Raw genomic sequence first — 23,986 nt, 5'->3', positions numbered from 1 at the left:
GCCCCCCCCCCAAACAGCACAGGGAATGCCCCTCCTCCCCCATCACAGGGCCCCAGCCCCCCTGCCCAGGGCTCCAGGCACCCTGGAGGGCCCCAGCCCCCCCACCCAGGGCCTATAACTTACCTCTAGCAGCAGCAGCAGTAGTTGGGCGCTCTGAGCCATGGCAGCAGGACCCGGCACGGCACGCAGGGACCGTGTGCCGGACCCAGCCGGGTCCTTCCGGCCCTGGGGCCTCTCAGCCACCCTGCTCGGTGTGAGTGGCTTTTTCCACTCTTCTGTGGAGCGGTTTTTTTAGACCTGGATATCCAGTGGTCTAATTTTCTCCCCGCTCTGCAAGTTTGCAGCACGGGGAACATTTTTTCATTCCCGCATGTGCCTCTTGCCCTGCCTCAAAGGGGTTTGAGACGGGGCAAGAGGCACGTGCGCGCTCATCTGGAGGTGCCCAAAGAGATGCTGGCTGAAGAGGTGGATATAGAATACCAGAGTATAAGACTAGGTTGCGTAGTGCCTTCCAATTTTATACAGCAGCTTTTTATCATTGATTTAAATGTTGGGGCCTGTTTCTCTACATACAATTTCTCCTTCTCATATGCTTTGTCCAAAGCAAAGGAGTGAAATAAATATTATGCCCTTAATCAGGATTCTGTTGTTGTTTTCTAATTAATCAGTGTCAGTTGCTTGAACATTTGTGTTAAATCATTTTCTTCATGAAAGCTTTTAATGAGGAAACAAATTGATTGGATTCATACATACTGGATTCTTACCACTGACATCTGATAGACCCAACCCTTTATACTAAACATTTTGCCTATGAGTAGGTCATTCTGTGGCTTGCCCTCCAAAGCCAAGCTATTTGATGAAACCTCTTTGCTTTGAGTTGGGTCAAATGACTTCCCATGTTTCTGAAATTGCTGTTGATATTGTTCTCTTATTTGAAACAACCCCTGGCATTGTGCAAAGCATGGGTGAAAGAAGGTAAGATAAATGAGTCTGGTAGATGGTCTGGTACTTGAGGCACCTGGAACTCAGCTCTGCACTCTGCTGACTTGCAAATCTGCTTGCAAATCTACTTTCCTAATCCTTTTTTTCTTTTTCATCTTGCAAATTCAGATTGCAAACTCTAGAGATTTTTTCTTTGTGTTTGCACTGTATCTAGTGCAATGTGCCTGAATCTGGGGCCTCTGGGCACTATTCAAATACAAACAGTATGTGTGGAGTAACAAGGAAATATGTAGCAGAGGATATGCATCTTATCTGCTGCATTTTACATGAATGGAGGGGCTCGTGACTGGGGCTGCAGCTTTAATGCCTTCCCATATTGTCAAATGAAGGTATAGAACAAGAGTGGAGAAACGGGTGGAGAAAACCAGTATATAAGAGAGCCAAAGTGCTGGGTGTGTGGAGTTTAAGGAAACTAATTTTTGGATGGCTCTTGGAAAACCTTAGCTGTGTGAGGCTGAAGAAGAACAAACAGTAAGAACATAGTGAAAAAACTGTTATCCAGTTTTTGTGTGAGATCTGCATGCACATGAGCTGCAGGCACATGGAGAGATTTGGTCTTTTACTAAAGGTTAAGCCCCACACTGTAGGCAAGGCTTTATGGGATAAACAGCTTATATACAGAATAGAGAAGAAACTTTCTCCAACATAGGCACAGCTTCTGTCCTGTGAGTTTATTCATCTAGTTTTCTTAGTAGTCTTCATATACTTCAGGTTTGTTCTGTTTTATTTTTTCATGTGACTGCAGTCATTGCAAGGAAGGTGCAAGATGGGGATTGTGGGACTGATGTGAGAAATTGTACAAACCTCTTGCTTTTGACGAAGACATTTCTATTATGAAAAAGTTGGGCAACCCCTGGAATTGAAACTGTGGGGTGGGGAGAGATACTTTATTGCTGCTAAATCTTTATGCAGTAGAGAATCTCAAGACGGCCAATTAGCATCTGTAGGTCCTGTAGCTTCTCTTGAGGCTTCTGTTGTAAGAAGCACAGTTTGGACATTAACTGAATCCCTGGCAGCATGTCTGGCATAATTCTTCCATCTGTCAGTTGTTCATGAAAACGGAACAAATAATTGAGAGACTAATTTGTGTTTATACCCGTTATCTTTGTCTTTCAGGTACCACTTGGAATTTCTGCCCCGAGGTGAGTGCGTCTTGTTGACAATATTTTATTTATTGAGGGGGGAGTTGGGATTTGAAGGTTGGGAGGGAGAGGAGGTTTAAACAAGTACAAGCAAATGGAGGTAGTAGGAGCAAGGGTGGGAAAACTCTGGTAAGGATCTAGCAGATCCTTACCAGATCCTTGTTGGGGTCCAGCTTGTTTGGGACCAGATCCTTGTTGGGGTCCAGCTTGTTTGGGACCAGTCATGGTTCTTTTTTCCTTAGCTTTGGACAAGGGTTCCCAAAAGTGTGTGGTGCTCACCTAAATGCTTTATCCCTGCATTGGTGCGGTCTAAGAATGACTTCTGATAAGGTAATGTGGCCTCTGGAAATTGTTCAGTGTTACCTTTTAATTGGAGGCAGAGCAATCTAATGGTTAGGGAACTGGACTGGGAGCCATGAACTCAGGGTTCCATTCACAGTGCTGATGTATAACTTTGAGAAAATCACTTTGCTTTTTTGGGCCTCTGTTTTTTTTTGGTTTGTTTGTGGGGGGGGTTTCCCCCTCTCATCTTCTGAGTTGATTTAGTGCTTGTCACTACTTGGTGGTCTCTGCCTGGGTGATGTAGGTTGAGCACCAGGCTAACTACCCACTATCTCATGAAAAAGCATTTACCTATTAGGAAATCTACAATCCTGATTACTCTCATAAGGTAGATATGGTGGGGACAGAACTCGGCATGCCAGTTTTGTGCAATGGGTGCAAAGAGAATTGGGATTAAGCTAAATAGGAACAAAGCATTCTTATTTCTGGCATAAATGTGCTGTTACATAGAACTGTTCTTGTGCTTTTAAATTCACATCCTCCCTTCATTCAAATTAATTTGTTTGATTTATCTATATACAAATTATAAATTCTTTAGGACACCAGCTCTCTTTCTATGTACAGTAGTACAGTATGGGACCCTGACCATGGATTAGGGTTTCCCCTCATAGTGTCATAATGTAAATAATCTTAATTTGGGCAGGAGATGGGAGGAGTTCAAATTGGAAGCAACAGTACTGGTTACTTCATCACCAGGGGAATTGTGCCTGATATACCAATATAGTACCCTAACACAATGGAGTTCTCATCTCTGATCCAGGCTGTTTCCATCCTACAAGACTACAAATATATGTGGGGGGGCGGGCTTTTTATATGATTATTGTGATATGTGAATGCAAGCAGAAGGATTTGCCAACATTCAAAGAAGATGGGAGCTGAGGCCACTATAAAAATCCTGCGAGTGTTCCAACTCAGCTAATCCTTCATTTGCTTCAGAAATAAATTCCAGTATGTTACCTCCTCGATCAGGGCCCACTTCCAACACATCCTGTCTGTCTGGCAGCACAGAAATGTCAGAAATGCAGCAGTGCTACAATTCCCACTAGAACAGTGTTATCACATTTTAATATGAGCCGCAGTGCAGCCTTGGTGCTTCTAATTGCTTTCAAACCATTGTTTTCATGTGTTTGGTTGATGAACCCAGCATCTGGCATCATTCGAGAAAGTACAACAGACAGCTGTGTTCAAAATTAAAAAAAAGAGAGAGAGGATTAGAACACACAAAAGGACTCAAAATTAGATTTTTTTGAGAACTTTGTGTAATTTAAAGTGTTTGCATGGGGGGAGGTGCTGCTTTTATTCTTATCAACTATTCCATGTTCTTTTATTGTTTTGGAGGATGTCACTATATTAGTAGGACTTCGTTTGTAGAACCAGGGCCAATGAAGGGGCAGATATACAAATGTAGTTAGGTGCCTCGCTTTAGAAGTCTTATGTGGCTCCTGGGATTTATATTGTGGATCTCTAGGCACTTAAATATCTTTGTAAATCTGGCCCCTGGTTGTTTGGGGAACTGATACTAACCTGAGAAAATGCATTAAAGAGGCAGTAATGTCTAATTATTTAAACAAAAACAAAAATAGACTGGCTCTTGGATATGTTAATCCTTACTCCAAATTTTAATATGATCTTGGGGAAAATATCTTAATCTTTGTGGCTGCCAATACACATGCTGGTTCACCTTCTAATTGGAACGCTGCAGCAAGGCCTCATAGTCATGTATATAAGCCCCTGTGCGCACATCCACACATGCAGGCACGTGTGCTTGCAGCAGCTCATATAGGAGCAACACAAATGCAAAATAACCCTGCCCAGCTCCTCCTGGATCTGCAGTCAGGGGGAGCTAGAGCCTGGGGCCAGCACCTGTACTGGCCCAAGCAGTATAAAAACCTGCCCTGGCAAGTAGATCAGGTCTACTTGCTTTCAGGAGCTTCTGGGGCCTGGCCAATTGGTATCTGGGGACACTAGCCCCTTATGCCAGCTGGTCTGCTGCAGCAGCCCTAACTGAGAGTTCCCTGCACCCTCTACCCATTGCAGCAGTTTGGCAGTGGAGGCTGCTGCCTGGCTATGACCTGCTGCCACCTGCAACAGCATGTTGCTGCAAGGCTGTGCACCTGTCAGACCCGGATGGGGACTGCATGGTCACAGCAGAAGCATCTGCACCTCTGTGCCAGCTGCCAGCGGGCTGTGGCTGCGCAGTTGGCCTTTGGGCGGCACTACTGCTATGTGTACTGCTGCCTTGCCATCTGGGCAGCTATCTCCTGGAAGATGTTCTCAGTGTGGTGTGCTCCCAAGTGGCCAGGAGGTCAGCTACCTCCAGCTGGGTCCCAGCTGCCAGCCCTGAGCAGGCACCTCTGCCTGAGTTCTGCCCCTTGACTCACTAGCAAGAATTCTGGTGTTCCTTGTTTAAAAATTGCAAGATCTCTGATTAAAAAAAAAATTCCCAAATTCCTTTAAAAAAAAAATTCCCAAAATACCCTAAAATCTATGTTCTTCCACCATTAAAGCGAGACAGACAGTTGGGCAAAGTTTTATTGATATATTTACAATTCTAAAGCAACTTGGAAGACTACCAGTGTCTCTATCATCATAATAAAATACATTCTAAATATCTAAATGTTTTGATGTTTGCTTTTACTTCCCTCAGGGCACCAGCCCCCTTTCCCGCTCCCCCCCTGCAGGGCCCACAGCTCACTCCCGCAGCAGCAGCCATTGGGTGCTCAGGGCCCTCTGCGGCCAGAGCCCCCAGCAGTGCACCGCAGCCCTGGCCTCCTCAGACCTGACGTCACCCGTGCCGCTCGTCACGGGTCTGGCTCGACGCAATACGGGGTTGTGCACCTTCAGGCAACCCTGGGCCACTCGGGCTGTCACCCAGGGCCCTGCACTGTTCTCGGGGACTGGGTGTCACACCGGGCCATGTCCAGCCTCTGGTGGCAAGACACTGTCCTGCCAGACCCTTGGTGTGTGCATGGAGAAAGTGTGCAGTGGAACCTGGCCTGGCGCAGCATGCTAGTGCACCTTTGCATAGGAGCGGGAGGCACGACTCTGGGCCGCGCAGCTCCTGTGCAAAAACGCGCTAGCTGCATGGCCTGGGTGGTGTTGGGTTGGCGGGGTGCATTTTCCATGAGGCTCAGTCAGCGATGCACCACATCCTGTTGTAGGCATAGCGCTGTGGCCATGCGTCACTGACTCAGCTTCATGGAAAACACACCCCACCAGCCTGACCCAGCCCGGACCATGCAGCTAGTGCGCCTTTGCACAGGACTTGCGTGCCTCAGAGGCATGCTTCTGTGCAAAGGCGCGCTAGTAGGCTGGGCCGGGTCAGGTCCCGCCGCATGCCTTGTGGCGGGGCTTGAGTGGGGGCCACCGCATGCCTGCTGCCTCACCCACCCCCTATGGCACTGGCGGCAGTACCCAGTGCAGCTGTGGCCCTGGCTGCAGGCACAGCCAACAGCGACACGGTGCTGTGTGACCTGGGCTCTATACATGCTGAACAGACCTGGCCCATCCCATTAGCACATGGCTTTCCTGTTCCTGTCCAAAGCCATGCACTAGTGGGCCAGGCCTGGTCCATTCAGCATGTACAGAGACTGGGTCACACAGTGCCGCGTCACTGCTGGGTGTGCCTGCAGCTGGGGCATGGCTGTGCTGGCTGCTGCTGCTGGCACTGTGGGGGGTGGGTGGCAAGGCAGGAGTGTGGCAGCCCTCGCTCAAGCCCTCCACAAGCCCACCCACAGACCGCACATCCCCTCGCCCCTGCCATTCCCCATAACCCCAGCACTCCTCACACCCACCCATACCCATAACCACCCCCACGTCCTCACTTACCCATGACGGCACCCAGCACCCTGATCCTTGCCAAGCTTCTGTTTGCCCCAGCACGCTAAGGGTTTGTACCCCATGTGCTGGAGCAGCAGGAGCACTGTAGGGAGGCTCTGGCCAGAAACCAGAGTATCTTTCTGGAGGACTGGCTTCTGGGTTAACTGGGGGGCCATGCCCTGCCCCACTTGTTTCCCCTGTTTTATTTAGATACCTGGATATCCGAGTATCAAATTCTGGAATGTTTTATTGTTCACAGTGTGCCTCTTGCTGTATTTCAAACTGCTTTGAGCCAAAGCAAGAGGCACGTGCGGGCTTGTCTGGATGTGTCGTGTGAGTTTAAAAATGGCCACTGGAGCGCTTTATCTAAACCTCATCGAATGAGGTTTAGATAAAGCGTCCTGTGGCCATTTTTAAACCCATGGGGCCTTAATACACATGACAAAGAGGCGTTTTAATTAAAGCGAATACCAGGAACCACTCTAATTAAAGCACTCCCCCCACCCCTGACGTTAATTATTCTACCTTGGAGTTGGGAGCCTTTTATAATGTTTGTAAAAATGCTTCAGAGTCCTTGGCTGGAAACCTCTATGGAAGGTATGAATATGTCTCTTTAAGGTGCAGTGGGTTCTAGTGATTAGAGCAAGGGACTGGAAATCAGGAGGGTTTTATTCTCATTTCTACTCCATGCATACTGTGTGACCTCTGAGAGGTGCTTACCCTTCTGTCTCAGTTTGTCTAGCTGCAGAATGGGAATAATTACTTTTTTTTTAAAGTCTCACAATGTGGCATTGGATATTTGAGTAAAATATTTCAGAAGCAATGGGATGATCCAATTGATGGCCAGATTAGAATCCCCAAAGCATTTTAAATAGTGGTCCTGGGAACGGAAAGGTCTAAGTCTGAAGAAGCAGTGGGCTCCTGCCTGCCAAACTTCACTGTTCTTGAAGCTCCTCTCTGCCATATTTTACTTCCAATGTTTTCCTAACGATGCTGAGCAACACTCTTGTGACACACATGGGAAGAAGGTAGCTAAAACATCTGAAGTCTGAGAAACATTTAGAACTTTTGCAGGGCTGATATAGATTTTTCTCTTGTGCACAAGTCACCAACCCTGTTGGTCTCTAATGTGGACAGGCTAAAAGTAATGAACCTGTTTCATATAAATCACTGCCTGCAGGCTAGACCTTGCGGCTAGGGTGTGGATCTGCTAGTAATCTTAGGCTGGGCAGTTGAGTAACTTGTGGAAAATGTCGCTGAACAGAGGGGAAATTGTAGGTTGAGTCCCACTAGATTAATTTACTGACACCAACTGATGTAGGTCACTGTACCTTCCAGTGACATATAATCAGCCAAAAGATACTTGGGTGCTCTATGTTTAGACTAGGAGGACAGCTTTTCTTTTCCTTGCAGGGGGCTGATGTGAATGTGCAGCATTCTATAGAGGCATACATATTTTATACATATGCATGCATGCACACACTCTTCTCTTGCCATAACTTTTCCTTTGCGGAAATAGACCCATGGAAAGGTGCCTGTGAAAATACATACAGGATGCTGGTCAGTTTACCTCTCCCTCAAAGTTCCTCTCTGCTGTTTCTGTCGCCTCTCCTTCCCTCTCTCCTGCTCTGAACATTTTCCTTGCGTTAAATAGTCAACAGCAGCTTCAGCGTATCAGAAACCAGTGGTCTCAGGGAGCGGCAACAGGCCGTTGTATGGTACTGCAAGGAAATTTAGGATTCAATATAGTAAGGAAGAAACTGGGGGAAGAGAGTTAAATGAAGAGAGTTCATCCATGGGAGGAGAACATTTGGGAAGAGAAGAGTAGGGTGGGATCAGTGCAAAGGGAGAGTTAGGAGACAGGTAAAGAGACGGGGAAAAAAATATGAAACATAAGAATAGAATGGGGAGTCCAGACTGGTGTTCTAATGCTGGTTTTGAGTGACCTTGTATGAGTAACTTTGCCTCTTTCATGGGCTTCAAGTTTTCCCATCTACAAAATGGGGTGAGGAAACCAAAAGATATTTAATTTGTGGAAAGCTGTTATGGAGTAAGTTTGTTAATTGTTGGTAAAGTATTTTTTGAGATTCTCAAATAGAAAGTGTTAATGCAGTTATGTGCTGGAGCAAATTTGTCATCATCCATCACATCCTCTCTACCTGAAGGCATGTTCTTTTTTCCTACAATTTAAGTGCTTCAGTATTGTGCTTGCAGCAAACTGCTGTGAGAGAACTTACAATGATCCCAGCCAACATGTTGATTCTCTTGCCATCAAGGCAGGTAGAAAATATTTAGTCTTCTGAGTACATTATACATTGAAATTGCGGTGAGTAAAGCTGCTGGAAAAACCTTCTCTTTCTCCCCATACCCCACAGAAAACTTTGAATTTATCTGCTGAAAATTTTAATTAAAGTTTTAATAATTTAAAAACCAAAAACAGATAATCCATTAAACCTCATTTTCTCCCCAAAATCAATTTAGATGATTCTTTGATCCTATGACCCCAGGTGACTTCCTGCCCTTTGGGCGGGGGGCTGGACTCAATGATCTTCCGAGGTCCCTTCCAGCCCTGATGTCTATGAAATCTATGAAATTTTAAAATCCCTAGTCCTCTGTGCTGTACAGGTGTGTTCCAAGACAGTCCTTGCCCTAAAACATTTTTTGATGAAGTAGATGATACAAAAGTGAGAGAAAGCAAAGATTGATTTTCCAGATGAGGACCTGAGGCACAGGAAGACTTGCCCAGGACCCCAAAGCATCTGTGGGGCTGAGCTAGAAATTGAGCCCTGTGTTCTCTGAGTTCCAGTCCTTAACCACAAATAACGTTCTTCTTTGAAGAAAAGCAAGGAAGAATATGGTATTTCATAAAAGAGAGGGGAGGAGCGTCTTGTGTAAAGTGCAGCTTAAATATTAGGCCACATCATGCTCCATAAAAGGATTAGGTACATAGCTGTGGAAAGTCTTTTGCAGGACACTTATCTTATAGTATATACCATTTTGATGAATTATCACTCTACCCATATCAACCCTACTTATTTTGGCTCAAATGCACACTTTTTTTCTGGGTCATTGAATGTTCACTGGGTTGGACATTGCAGCAAAGTATGAGGTATGTATACTTGAGGAACACATGCAGCTCCTTTCATTAACTGGCATGATACAAAGGCCTGGAGTGTTAGATTTATGAAGTAGTTTTCTATATAAAGCCTCAAATCTATTGAATTGAACTGAAGCGGAGCTGGATGGGAGATGGAACTGTGTGTTTCCTTGACCACTGCTCCCTGGTATCGCATATTTGGTCCATGTAGTTATGACAAGTACAAGTAGCAAATCATTAAAGCTGCAGAAACACTGTCTTTACTGTAAGGATTCCCTTTGAAGCAGAGGCAGAGTGTTCCTGAATTAATGGAGTGCATAGTGATTTTACTAAGTTTTATTTATAAAAAAACCCTCTTTGCTTTCATGCCAAAAGGCTCCAGCACAGTTGTAAGCAGGGTTCATACACAGAAACCCAGCCTAGATTTATGACGTGTTTGAAAATGCAAGGAAAAAAGTATTGAATTGACAATATTTATAATGTATTGTTAAAATATCTATCCTATCACCATGCCTGGAATTCCCCTTCTTTATAAACATAAGTGCCAGTTACAAACCTTAAAACGTCATAACACAGAGAGATTAAAAAAAAAAAACCCCTGAAAAGTTTTGTTAGAATGCTTTATAAAGTCCAGGATGTGGGTGGGGAGGGATGTGTGTCTGTGGGAGGGAGGGGGAGTTAGTTAATGAAAAATAAAACATACACAAGGACATATGTTCTTTAACTTAAAAAAAAAAAAATCTTTAATATCAACATTTTTGACAGCTCCCTTTGTCAGCTGTATGGCTTTGCTTCCTGCAGCTTTGAGTATGCTTTTCTTTGTCTGTTTGTGTGTGTTACACTTAGTGCAAATTAATCTATGTAAAGACAATACATGCTAAATATTTTTGCAGTAAAATCCCCCCTGTTTTGGTATCTTTTCAAACACTGGGAGGCCAAGCAGCTTTGCTTTATATAAATATTGCATGGTCTGATCCATAAATTACCATGCATGGATTTTGGAGGCAGGCAACTACTGTAGGTGAAAACAGAATACTTTTCTCAGAAACACTTCATATGGAATAGATCTCTTTTATGGCATTCATCTATTTAACTATTACCACTGTGTCATGGTGTGAAATTAGCAGTATTGCACACTGCTTTACCTCAACTGTAAGCATTTAAACTGGAGTCAAGCCTCCCCGCTCCCCCCCCCCCCAATTCATAACACTTAACGTATATAATTTGCTGTTACCCCTTCTAACCCCAAGTGACTAGCCAAGAATTTGGAGTCTTCCTAAGTTATTTAAATTTAGTAAGAAAAATGATGATGGAGTTGGGACTCCTGAAGCAGAGGTCTGCTATTTGTTTACAAGACTGTGCAACATCCTGCTGTCTTGAGCATAGAAGAATTCAAACAAATGGACACAGCTTCCCTGTTTGCTCCAACCTCTTTAAGCCAGCACCCCAGCTCCAAAATCCAGTATCAAGACTTCTCCTAGAGTTAGGCACCACTGCTGTTCAAGCTATATTACAGTTTCTTCTCTCAGTGCCCACGTGCCTTCTTGCTTCTGTTCCTGAGTTCTTTCTTATCTACCAACAAAACTCTCTCTTTCCAAAAGAGTGCTCAACCAAAGTCCCTTTGCTCAAAGCATGCAAGTTCCTGAGCAATTTTTCATTTGCCTTGTTTTGGACAGAAATGTGTACTTGGCTGTCTCTGTCAGATATCTTAAATGAAGGGCAATTGTTAAGCCACTGAGTTCAACAAAGGGGAAGAAGCAATAACTGTATGTTCTTGGATTCCCTTTTATTTGTTGCATGATTTTTTTTAATTTTCTAGGGTGCATTTGTGTAGGTATGGAGAAAAAAAAAAGATCATCCCAAGGGTTAGAAACTCCTTTTGAAGAGAGATTAGGTTCTAGTGCTGTCGCACAACTCTGGAAGCTGAACAGAACTTATAATATAATTGGAAGACCTAACAAAGATGAGTAGCTTTAAGATGGTCTTTTTATAAAGTGCTCAAGAGGAGCTCACCTGTTACGCTTCTGAAGTTTGTGTTAAAACTCTCTAAACATTAGTGTGAACAGAATTAGGCTAATGATGACATGAAATCATAGAACAAGTATTTGAGAGGCAAGAGTTTTTGTGGGTTATACCTTATTTAACAAACTCCTGCCCCTTTCTTGCATCCTGAACCATCATGGCTATAACATCAGTTCAACATCAGGGGTACTTGTACATGTGACAGCTGTCACTATGTACACGTGATATAAATGTAATTTGTGTGGCTTAATGGTGTCACACATTACACGTGCACCAGTTTGGGGGGTTTAGATGATTTTGTATTGCTGCAAACTAAACTACATCTGGATGTAGTTTAGTTTGCAACGTTGCAAATTGCAACGATGCAGCTGTCAGCTCACCTCCTTGCCATGGGAGAGGTGGGCAAGCTCCACAGGAAAAAAAGGATCAGGCAGAAGCAGCGAGGGGACCAGTCCTTTTTGGCAAGCCAGCCAGCCTCTCCTGCAGCGAGGGTTGAGCTGCAGGGGGGCCCCCAGTCCTCCATCCATGGTGGTAGCACCTCCTGGGGCTGCCTGGGCAGGCTGCTAGCAGGCTGGGTGTACCCAACCCAACTCTTCCCTGAGCCCACCCTCTGGAAGCCCACCGGGTGCTGCTCCCTGGGTGGGCTCGCAGAAGAGTTGGATCAGGCTAGGTGCTGCCTCTGAGCTAGGGCAGCACCCAGCCTGCTAGCAGCCTGCCCAGGCAGCCCCAGGGGGTGCCGCTACTGCGGAGGGATGGACCAGGGCCCCCCCACAGCTCAGGGGCTGCTTGGCCCACTGGCAGCTCACTCCCTTCTCCCCCTGGGCTGCGGGCAGGCTCCAGCTCCAACAAAAAACAAAAGGATTGGGCCCCTTGCCGTAATGTGATGGAAAAATTGAAATGGTGGGTTTCAATTAAAAACCCACCGTTTCAGTTTAGGGGGCATAGAAAATAAAACCCTCAGGACTAAACCCCCATCACAAGCATCCTACTATTACAAGTTGTTTTTCTTTTTAAGCAGAGGCTTGAATTCAAACCCCTCCCAGCCTATGGGAATTTGTTTCATCTTGCTTACCAAATGCCTGTCCAAATTTCTATTTTGCTGACCAAACTGTGTTTAAGTAATTCAGTCTAGCTGAAATGGAGGAGACTATTGTAAGCTCTTCGGGGCAGGCACTATGTTGTTATTCTATGTTTACATAGTGCCTAATGAACTGGAGATGTGATCTATGTGTCTGATATGATGGTAATACAAATTAAAGTATTATACTGTCTGACAAAGTTCTTTGGGTAAATGTGATACCTTTTACTAGACCAACTAAATAGTTAGAAAAATTGTTCCTTGCAGCTTTTTGGGCACAAACACCTTTCTTTTGGGGTTGTGCCCAAAACTTTACAAACAACACTTTTTCCAACTAATAAAAGACATCACATTTCTCCAAAGAACCTTGTCTGTCTATGTCCTTAGACCAGCATGGCTACAACCAACAACCCTAAAATATTATACTGTGTTAGGCAAGCAGAGTGTTTTGAAGCAGTTTTCCCTGCAGTTCTTCTCTGCATGGGTAAGTAGACTGTGCAGGGTCTCTCTGTCCCTCTCAATTATAATCCTCTCCAGAGTGGCTGGGAGGGTTGCATGACTTCTTAAAGGACAAGGGATATACTAGGAAATGGAAGGCTTAAAAATGTCAGTAAAGATGCTAAATATACAACAGTTTGGGGAATCCCAGTAAGTTAAATATTAACAAGTTCTATTGCTCTCCCTTTGGTCAGTTAATAAAATACTGTAATTATTAGGTTAAGCTCTAAATTGCCTGAAATACGGAGAACCTTCTCAAATGAACCCTCTGTGAGTCTTTTGAACCTGTGCATGTAATAGGAAGGCAATGGTGTTTTATGGAGAAATCTCTAGAGTGACTGCACTGTGCTTAGATGAACACAAAGCACAGCATTATACCGTGCTCATGTGGAACAGAAGAGCACTGAAGAAACTGCCCTACTGGGGATGAAGCATGACATAGTGTTCACATAGTATATCACCTGGGCCTTTGCTTGGTATGTAAAATCTTAGAATGAGAGAACCTAGGACTTTGAAAAGGGATGTAAATGCTCTGAGTTAGTTAACAGGTTTTAAAACACTGCCCCTAGAAAAAAGAGCGAGATGAGTGACTGAATCCATTCTGCAGAATGACCATAGTTGATGGGAAAAGCAGTGCTGTTTATTTCTGTAACTCTTGTTCTATTTAGCATTAAGCCTGAGAATCTAAAGTCCCAACTTCTCCGAGCCCCATGGTAGAGTTTTGGGTTTGGCCCATTTCTGTTTCTAGCAAATGTGAATTTTTTCTAAGTGGTTTAGTCCATGAGCTCTGCTTTCAGGGAGAAATGGGTATTTTCCCTTTCCTGTCACTTTATTATTTTTCAGTATGCTTGCTTTTTCTGGTTCTGTGTAGCAAACTATGGTAACCTCTGTGTATGTGATTCTTTCTTGAAAAGGGACTGTGACATAATTACTTAACTTACAGTAGTGCTTAGGGGCCTCCTTGTTCTACATGCCGTAAATGCACGTATTCTGGCATGTACTCTTGTGTAACAAAGCTGATCCCTAAGTGTTTGGAGTTCTCAGTAAGCTCCCTTTGAGGGGGAGTGTGGGAGGGAACTAATTGGATTTTGTTGCTACTTGCACCTCATCATCAGAATTGTTTCCTGAGTTCTAATTACAGGGCTAGTTGTTTTTGCCCTATTAAGTCAACCAAGGGCAAACACTGAAGATGGTGGCTCAAGGTATCCTTTAGCCTGCAGAACCATTTATTTATTGTCCATAGTATCTCTGAGGTCCCAGGCTAAGATTGAAGAGCTGATCTGGAAATGATTATTATCTGACCAACTTAAACCCCCACTCCCATTTTCTTTCAGTAGACTTTCAAAAGGCAAAGCAAAACAGTGTCTGTATGCAGGTTGCATCACTGCCTGCATTCATAGAAGATTATAGAAGATTAACTGCTTTTTTCATGAGTGAAGGAAGCAGCGAGGAGTATGACCTGTTGATGGGTGAAATGTCTCTGGTTTGTGTTGGCTCCCAGAGGTGATTATATTCACAGAAATCATTTTTCAGGTACTTCAGGCCTTAGTCACATCATCCTCTTTCCAGTCTTGGATGCACCAAATTCTACAGCAGGCAAGAATTCAGAGTGGATTTGTAGAAGTCAGTAGTGAGCAGACTTTTCCATAAAGGCGAAGAGGGATTTGATGTCAGACAGCTCAGAGGAACAAGTCTGGGGGAGATGAAGGAGTTGCTGTGGACTTACTAGTCACGGAAGGACAAACAGACAAAGGAAACACCTCCTTAACTGAATCCAAGCTGAAAAATTGAGTATGGGGTAAGGAAAGGAAGCATGAACTAATATACAGGCAGTCCTCGACTTACAATGTTTCGAGTTACAGGCAGTCCTCGGACTTATGACACAATTGGTTCCTGAAAACCCATCTTAAGACGTTGCAACTCGGAACCAATTTTCTCATCAGAACCAATGTTATAAATGGAGGATTGGTTCCTGAACCAAGGCCTGATACCCTGTTTTCACCAAAAATACCCCAGAATTTTGTACTTGATCAATTATAGATGAGTAATATAGCTACATTAATGTGTTTATATTGTAAATAGTAATCATATTGTTTTGGAAGAACTTCTTTGAGGTGACTTTGCTGGACTTTTTGAAAGGTTTTTGGTTGGAGTCTTCTCAGGAGTCTTGGCTGCAGGTTTTTCTGAAGTCTTGTCTGCTTTCTTAAAGAAAGTGTCCAAGGAAGTTTGGACAGATGTTCTCCAGGGAGATAAGTGACGCAGCAAACTTCAATACGATTGCTATTTACAATATAAACACATTAATGTAGCTATATTACTCATCTATAATTGATTGAGTACAAAATTCTGGGGTATTTTTGGTGAAAATAGGGTATCAGGCCTTGGTTCAGGAACCAATCCCCCATTTATAACATTGTTTCTTATAAGAAAATTGGTTCCGAGGTACAACGTTTCGACTTAAGACATGGTTTTCAGGAACCAATTGTGTCCTAAGTCCAAGGACTGCCTGTACCAGCCTAGAAGCTGGGAGAGTTTTCTTCTCTTTCCAGTTCTGCTAGTGACTCATTGAAGACTTAGTCATTACCCTCCTTCATGCCTCCGTTTCCACATCTGTAAAATGGAGATCATACCTACTTTGTACAGAAGCTTAATTTATTAGTAGGTATAAATACAAGGTATTGGATAGCTTGGCCATTTGGTTTGCCTTGGGCCCATTTCTGCCCTTCACTGATTAAGTTAATAGGTCACAAATTATTTATACCTAATGGGAATCTTCCACTCCATAGGTTTTGTGCTCACTTCTAGTAGGATTGACACACTGTGTTCTGCCCTGTGGAGTTGCTGCCCATTTGAGAGGCAGAATTTACAGTAGGAGAGTGGCAAAAATTGCAAACCAGAAAACCTGGGAAGTGGAAACAAGGCTGAAGAGGGAATTTGAAGAATAAAACACAAGGGGGAAAAATGGAGAGGAATTGGGAAAGGTGGGGAGGGGGGACTGGATTGGCAAGAAGAATCTGTGTGTGGAGTGGTCTGATACAGACATCAATACTGAGAGGCATTTTTTTTCAATATAGTTTCCTGAGATTGTTGAGGAGTCTAGGGTCCAGACTTCCTTGCTTTTCACTCTATGTTCTTTTTTTCCTCCTATCCCAAAATATATCAGGGAATTAATTTGATTGGAAATGGCTCATCTCAGAGATGCCCTGAATAGTTAATAAGTTTTATCAACATAGGTTGCTGTTACAAATATCTTGTCTGCACTTTTAAAAAAAATCACCGGAAGGTTGTTTTATACATATGTGTTGCAAGGTTAAAGTTTTAAAAATTGTTGCATGAAGACAGATGAGGGCGAGGAAGGAAAGGTGGGAATCCAGAAAGGCAAGACCTCATAAATCAGTAACTCCCAGGTTTAGCCTTCTGTTTTTATTTAGTCATTAAGTGTGTGTTTTGCCACATGACAGATCCAGAACTACCCTTCATCTCTTTTGAGCCTTGCCCTCTTAATTTTTTTTGTCTTTTTTTCAAGGTCAGCTATTTCAGACTACAGCATAAGAATTGCTTTTGAGCCAGTAAACACTGGGACCCTTTCCACTACTCTGATCCACCCCAGTTGGTCAAGAACAATTGTGAATTTTGTATCTCATGTGAAGGGCTGGGATTTTCTCCTTCGCAGGCTATTTGTTTGATATAGTACTCCCAATCATTGGAGCATTGTCTGGCATATATTTGTTGCTACGAGCTGGCTGGTTTATTAATACCTGGAAGTTTGTTACTTTCTTTTTAATCGGGCTCTGAAAGGGTTAAAATCTTGTTGACTTCTTTTATTGCTGTATGGGAGGTAGTGGTGGGGTTTTGTGTGTGCTGTTGGGTTTTTTTCAAGTGGAAGGTGATGCTGCACACTGCAGCTCGCCCTACTGGCCAAAGATGACTATTGCATCACTGAAGAACCTATTCTACAAGAGGGAACTTTCTAATTGGTTATCACTTGACAGTCTGCTAACCAATTGTGGACGAGTTACCTCTTGCCTCATGAATATTCAACAGGGCTACCCTCCCTTATAGAATTCCCAGGCATTGTAGCAATGAACATTCTGGAAAATAATACTCAGATGTTAGTGTATTTCCACTTTCTGGCTATTTTGAACATAAGTGGCATTTTACTGGTCCATAAATTAGCTTTTTTACTACATACTATTGGCAAAGCTGAGTACTGAATGCATAGAATTAGTCTTGGATTGAATTTGCTTGTCGGCCAGCCAAGACCTTGTTGGGTCACCACTTTTAAAACCCTGATAAATAGGTTCCTTCTACATGTTGGGAGATACTTCAGCTTGCGTTGGATCCTAACTTGGTGAGCTGTTTTTGGCCAGTTGATCAGATGTAGTATCAGGTGACCTAGATTTTGCTTCCACTTTTGGCATTTTGGCTCATTGTGTGAAGCTAGGCAAGTCATCTTACCTTCTGTACCTGATTTTTTTTTTTTTTTTTTCCCCCCCCCCCACCACAAAAAATATTACAATACTGGATGATATTTTGAGGTATACAAATCAGATGTCCTGTTTACCATCATCATTATTCTTACTATTATTATTTATTGTTACTAATCTATTTGTGTAGCTCTGTTAGTAGGAATGGAGAAAAATTAGTATCTGCTACAGTGTTCGAGTGGTCCGCAATGCACAAAGAAAAGATCAGGACAAAATGTGCAGACTGATGATTTCAAGCATAACACCTAGATATCATAGGGATGAACATATCAGAAATGCATGTGAATAGAGATGGAAACACCATGGTGTATCTCAGGAAAAAAAAAGGAGAGACCTTCACTACCCACACATTAATCAGAAGAACTAACCACGCAAATCCAAATGGGTATTTAGGAGCTGATGAAGCCTCTTAAGATGTTCAGTAGGAAACATCAGACATTTTCTAGTACATAAATGTGTTCAAAAAGGTATATAATTTATAATGGCAGTGTTGACAGAGCTTTAACTACAGCGTTACAAATGTGAGGCTATAATATATTTACATGTGAATAACATTTACATGTGTGGGTGCATCTGTGTTAATGTATTTCTATGTGATGCTCAATAATTTAGGCAAGTGATTGTAATAAGGGATATTAAACCATAGTATTGACAATACTTCCACTGCTCTGCTTTGGGAAGTGCATTATTGCTAAATTAGTCCCTGAAAATCTGGAGATATTAACACTGCTGAGCATGAAGGCAGATGGGATTTGGATCAGAGACCTTTATTTGTAGCATGATACTGACGACTCATTAGATTAAAGTAGGAATTTTGTTTCCTACAGGCGCTTGAATATTAACTGGAGTCAGGGATTTTACTTCCTCGTTGGCATGAGTTAGTTTGTCATAAAAGCTTAAATGGAACTTGGGTAGTATTGATTTTTCTTACATCCTAAAAAGATACTTAATGAAACTCCAGGTACCTAGGAAGGACTTTTATGGAAGGGGAATGCAAAAAAAGCTTTAGTTGTAGCTCTCTTAACAATCTACTGTAGATGTGAATACATTTTTAACTATAGAACCCCTTCACTTACATAGGAGATTCTTCCTCTTCCCAAATGTGCCAGAAATGCATTTGTTTTTGCTTTTTATGCAAAGAACCACTGTAGGATTAAAAAACATAGCAGGAGCAGTGAAAGGTTTTCTTTCTTTTGGGTGCATTTGAACAGCTGCATGCACCAGGGGCCTGGCTCCTGAAGTCCTAATCACAACAGTTAGGCTTTGAATCTGTGCATCTTCAAGCCAGGTGTTTTAACCCATTTTATGGAAAGGGAAATTGAGGCATGGAGCCATTTACTGTGTCATGCAATAAGACTGTAACAAGACTGGGGTTAGAATCTTGAACATCTGACTTCTAGTACAAGGCTTTTTTGACTACGAGACTGTGCTGCCTCCCTGTCACAGTTTGCGGGAGGGTGCAGTAATGTGTTGTAGGCTCAAATTTTCAGCTTGCTCATTCCCATACTTGCAAACGTACAGGGAACATTGTATCTGGGGAAAGATGTGAGCTCCAGTGTGCCCTCCTGATGAGATGTTTATTTATGCACTCTCTGTAGGATGGACAAATCTGGTGTCTGCATAGAAGCATACCCTAAGTGCCAGTTTGGAGTATTTTCTTGCTCATTCATTATACCTCACTTGGATTCATTCAGGGCTCTCTTCCCTTATGCTGTGCATGCTTACACTCAAGGGTGTATGATCATGCATGTCTCATTCAGGTTCTCTTCTAATACTACCAGTTAAAAACCTATTGACCTTCCTTCACATTTAATATGGCGGATCTGCTGGATACTGCATCTCTGTTAATGCCAGGCCTAGGTGATTTCTGCCTGCTCTCCAGCAGGGACCCAAAGTAACTGATTGCAACCTGAACTGACACGCTTCTATCTGAAGTCACTACAATTAGAGTTTGGAATCGCCATTCACTCTCTAGCCATTGACAATACAAGTCGCTGGAGAAAGGATCTTCCCCCACCAGTTTGCTTTGAATCAATATGTATAATGCATGATCTCTCCATTAATTACACATCACACCTTTGGGCCCCTCTTTGTATTGCAAAAGAAGGAACTGTTGCTATATACAGTGTCAGGCAGCTAAGAGCTGGTGTGATTTGCTGGAGTCTTTTCCTTTTTCCTTTTCTCCCTGTGCCATAAGCATCAGAAACAAGGTGTAGTATTTGGTACACTCGGTGACAACCAAGTACTGTACCACAAAACCTCCTGGGGAGAGCTTCAGCTCATGGCCTCCCTATTGTTCTATCTCTTAGAGTCAATCTTAACTTTTGTTCATGCTCCAAAGAGTGATAAGTTGGGGAATTTTACTGAGGATTTGAGTAGGAAGATAGAGCAGCTCTGTGTCAGGTGCAGGGTAATTATTTGCTGGGGCTTCTGTGCTATTTGGTTTTTATTCCCTGTGTTTTCATTAAAGGCTAATGAGATTTTTCTTCATTCAGAACAATAGCTTGGCCCCTGACAAGTTGTTGGTTATTTTTTCTGCTTGGACTCAACTAGCTGTTGCTGCTCCATAAACTTTATGGAGAAAAGGATTAGAGCACAAGAAGTTTCAATCGCCTAATGCAAATCCAAACAGAAAGGACCGAGACTGACTTTGTTTTGTATTTGGGGGAAAAGAGGGGTTGGGGGAATGTTTATGTGGGTTTGAGGGGTGTTGTTCTCTGAATCTCAGTGCTAGATTGCCTGGTTTTAAACTTTTCCTGGAAACAAACGTGGAATTGAAATGAAGGGAAACCTTGGTTTTGAGTCTGTCTTAATTTCTACAACCTTAGAGTTTGGGCATGTGTGCCCCTGGAGCCTGTGCATATATGTGACTGGGTCATGCTGTCTGATCCCATTTGCACATGCATGTGAAAATCCAGCATATGTTTCGGTGCCTGAATGTGAGCCTGTAATAAGGAAGAATGCACATCTAGCAACAATGCTGCTGTACATCTCTGGATGCAACACTGGTTTATTAAATAGTCTGCAAAAGCCTGTTGTGTAACAGATCAGTGCCCCCATCATGCAGCTTTGCTCATGTTAGTAAACACATTGATGTAATAATGAACTATTCCGGGGTATAAGTGCCAGGATTGGGCCCTTGGTTTTTTTTCCAGGTAGTCTACTGCAGTGATGCACTGATGCGCAGTGCATTGCTTTCCAGTGAGAATGGTGCCCCATGCCTTGCTGCCTCCCAGTATCCTGAACCCATAAACAGTTTGCTCGTTATCACAATAATGCTGCACCTGTATCTCATTATAACAGAACACCTGTTACCTTGTTTCCAAAGGCTTTTTTTAATAGCGTGCTTTGGTTTGGTTGCAAGAAAATGTTCCTTTAACAAATCAGGGCCTGAGTGGGCTCAACAGTAGCTGTCTTGTAACGCTGGCATATGCACCAAGTATCTGCAGTGATGCAATAGTCAAACCCCTTATACTGCAGCACAGCATTTAGGAAGGTAGTTCATTACTAGGAACATTATGTAGGTGTGCTTTGCCTAGAAATCTTTGCTGTAGCAGTCTTCTTTTTTTTAATTTGTTCTCTCAAAAGGTATGACAAATAGTGTTAAAAACTCAGGGATTTTAATGTGCTAAAATGGGCAAGTATTGCCTCCCTTTATAGACGGGTAAGCAGAGGGCTGGAACCTCTTCTCCAAGGTCACGTAGTCAGGGGCATTGTTAAGACTATAGCCAGATTGACAGATTCAACCAAACCACCTCTCTTCAGTTTTGGAACCATGTTTGGCAGCTGCCAGAGGCAAACAGTGCATGAGTGTGTGCTCTGCCACCTATGATACCTGTCGTTCAGTTTTTTCTCCCTGGTATGACATTAATTGCTCCTGAACTCCTAATGAATGCTGCAATTCATAAATGCAGAAACGTATCTTTTGAGTTTCCTTTCTGTCCCTTTATGCTTCCACTCCACACCATGTTTTGCATGTGTTTACTGTGAGAAACCACATAGGACTGGTAAAAGACATGGCAGTAAATAGTTATAGAAACAGATTTATTAATAGTCAGCTACTTTTATGGCCTCTTTTGATTTTGAGAGTTGTGCCTTTTCTGAGCAAAGGACCAGGGACTCCCAAATTCTAATCCCAGATGTGATACTGTTTCCCTCCCAGCCTTGGATAAATTGCAGAAGGCCAAATTTATAATGGTAGCAAGGCATTCTGTACCAAGCAGCTCTCTTGTGACATTTAGGGGCTGGACTTTCAAGAGAGAGCAGCACCCAAGATGCTAAACTCTTAATAGTCTTGTACTGGAGAGGGGAATGACCTCTCTTAGAAATATGACCTTGACAGCAGGTGCTGAGCTGTCTGGACAATTCCTATTTTAACTTTTCCATGGCTTAGTTTAACCACTTGTGAAAGTGGTGTTGATGCAACCTTACTCTTACTCTGCATATTTGTATTTGGACAACAGCTTTATGATAGAAAGTGTTAAGTACATGTTAAATATTATTTTAGGTTTCCTTTCTTCAACTGTTAATTTATCTGATGCTTATGGCGTTTGGTTGTGTGTGCTTGTTGGAGGGACTGGAGAGGTAAACTTTTCTCCTCAACACCCTTAGTGTGATTTCCCCACTTTGTTTAAAATCACCAGGCTTAACCTTTCCATTACTTGCTAAGGTAAATTTACAAGTTCTAGTTTTTTAACAATTTAGTGTTTGAGTCAATATTAAAATAAAATGAAAACCCACTTCTCATTTGGTATGTGTTGAAAGACTTTTGCAGCCCTGTTTGTCTTGCTATTCGGTGGGGGGGAGCAGTGTGTGTCCGTACAGCACATTTAAAGTAGTCTTTTACTTCTCCTGTTGGCAACCAATTCTCTTGGTATCTTCTTCCTGGGTAGATGCTTGTTTTACAGCACCATCTATCTGAACATTTTTTTAGTAACACCCATCACTATAGCATCTGAATGAGCACTTCCCATCTTAAACCAGTAGCAGAAAGTCCTTAGCTGACCAACTATGCTCTCCAGACAGTGTGACAAAATCTAACACAGTTACAGTAGTGCGCACACAAATTTTGCTTCAGTCCATGTGTGCAAGATAGTGTGCCATTATCGGGAACCAGGTTTACAATATTTTTTTTTTCTAGTACCTTTCATTTGAGTCTATCAAAGCTTTTCATATATGAAGTAAGGCGGTTAACATCCCTGTGAAGTGGACATCATAACACCCATTTTACATACAGAGGAAACAGTAGCACTGATATGCACAACAAATTCCCCAAAATTGTAAGCATGCATTAAGCAAATGATGTACGTTTTTATTTCCAAATAATATTTTTGTTCTTGTGTCTGCTAAAGTCCCGTTTGAAGTTTGCAGTATATTTCAGAGGAAGGATATCTGGCACCATCAGGTGATATTGGCCTGTCCCCTAGGAGTATAAATTGATCCAGCTAAAGTTAGTTAAAGTTTTCACCTCTTCTTTTCCCTCTCCAGGAGGGGATGCAGTGGATGCTGGTTATGCACAGGACAGCTCTGATGACAACCAGAGCTGGACATGTGCCCCTTCCATGGTATCGGATGCATCATTTCCATCAGATTACCAAGATGATGGTAAGTGACTTCTGACTGTGAAATATTTTCAGTATTGTATTTGGAGATATACTGTATTTTTCCTTGGCCTGCTGTCATTTCTATTTTTGTTGTGCTTCCAGTGTTGAAGTTATGCTTTCTGTCCAGCTTATGCTTTGTGTTGAGGACTAACTGTTATATTTACCAGGGCAAGTTCTAATAAATTGAGTAACTCTAAAGCTAAAGAGACAACTCTGCATCTGTGGTGTAAGTGTAAACTGTACTGATTCATTTTACTCTGGATTTATGGTGAAACAGCAAACTTTGGTCAAATGGCCAGTTTTTGAAAGTGGAGTAGTGGTTCTTGGGTATCAAACTTAAAACACCTAGGGGGACCTAATTTTCAGAAAGGGCTGAACTTCTACCATCTGAAAAAAGGATCCCTCCAGTTTGGGCACTGGAGTAATTAATAGTTATTTGAATATCATTTTCTTCCCAAGGAAACACAGATACTCTAGATTTGGGTTTAGAAACAGGCAGAAGATGTACTCTGTGGTGATTTGAAGGCTCTTGAAGAATTAGTAGATCTTTGCTGTTTTGCACTGGGCCATCCTGGGTATAAAAGTATCTCTAACACTTGCCTCCACTTGCAACTGGTAGCCCAGCAATGACAGGTGTATGACCCATTGCTGAAATCCAAACATTCCATGGTACAGTTCACAAATTAAGAAAAATGAGGTTTTATTTGGTAAGGAATCATATCACTGGTAATATCTGTGATTATGAAGTTATCTTCCTTGCAAAGTGTGGTATGCAGTATATACCTGCAATTTGTACTGATTCGTGCTATAAAATAAATGGTTTTGTAACACTGACAACAAGGTTGATCTGGTAGCTGGTCGCTAATTGCAGCATGTGAAAAGAGTTTAGGCATTGT

General features: G+C 42.7%; 1 protein-coding gene across 3 annotated transcripts in view; it reads left to right on the top strand.

The window, feature by feature from the left end:
* Positions 1 to 23,986, top strand: part of SKAP1 (src kinase associated phosphoprotein 1) — a 250,306-nt gene that overhangs the window by 30,003 nt on the left and 196,317 nt on the right. For all 3 annotated transcript variants that reach the window (XM_006023279.1, XM_025203752.1, XM_014519786.1), the window contains exons 3-4: positions 2,119 to 2,144; positions 22,975 to 23,091. In XM_006023279.1, coding sequence (XP_006023341.1) covers positions 2,119 to 2,144; positions 22,975 to 23,091 — 143 coding nt within the window. The remainder of the gene's footprint in view (positions 1 to 2,118; positions 2,145 to 22,974; positions 23,092 to 23,986) is intronic.

The sequence above is a fragment of the Alligator sinensis genome, unplaced genomic scaffold, assembly GCF_000455745.1.
Source record: "Alligator sinensis unplaced genomic scaffold, ASM45574v1 scaffold520_1, whole genome shotgun sequence".
Lineage (NCBI taxonomy): Eukaryota > Metazoa > Chordata > Crocodylia > Alligatoridae > Alligator > Alligator sinensis.
This window is presented reverse-complemented; position numbering and strand designations above follow the sequence as displayed.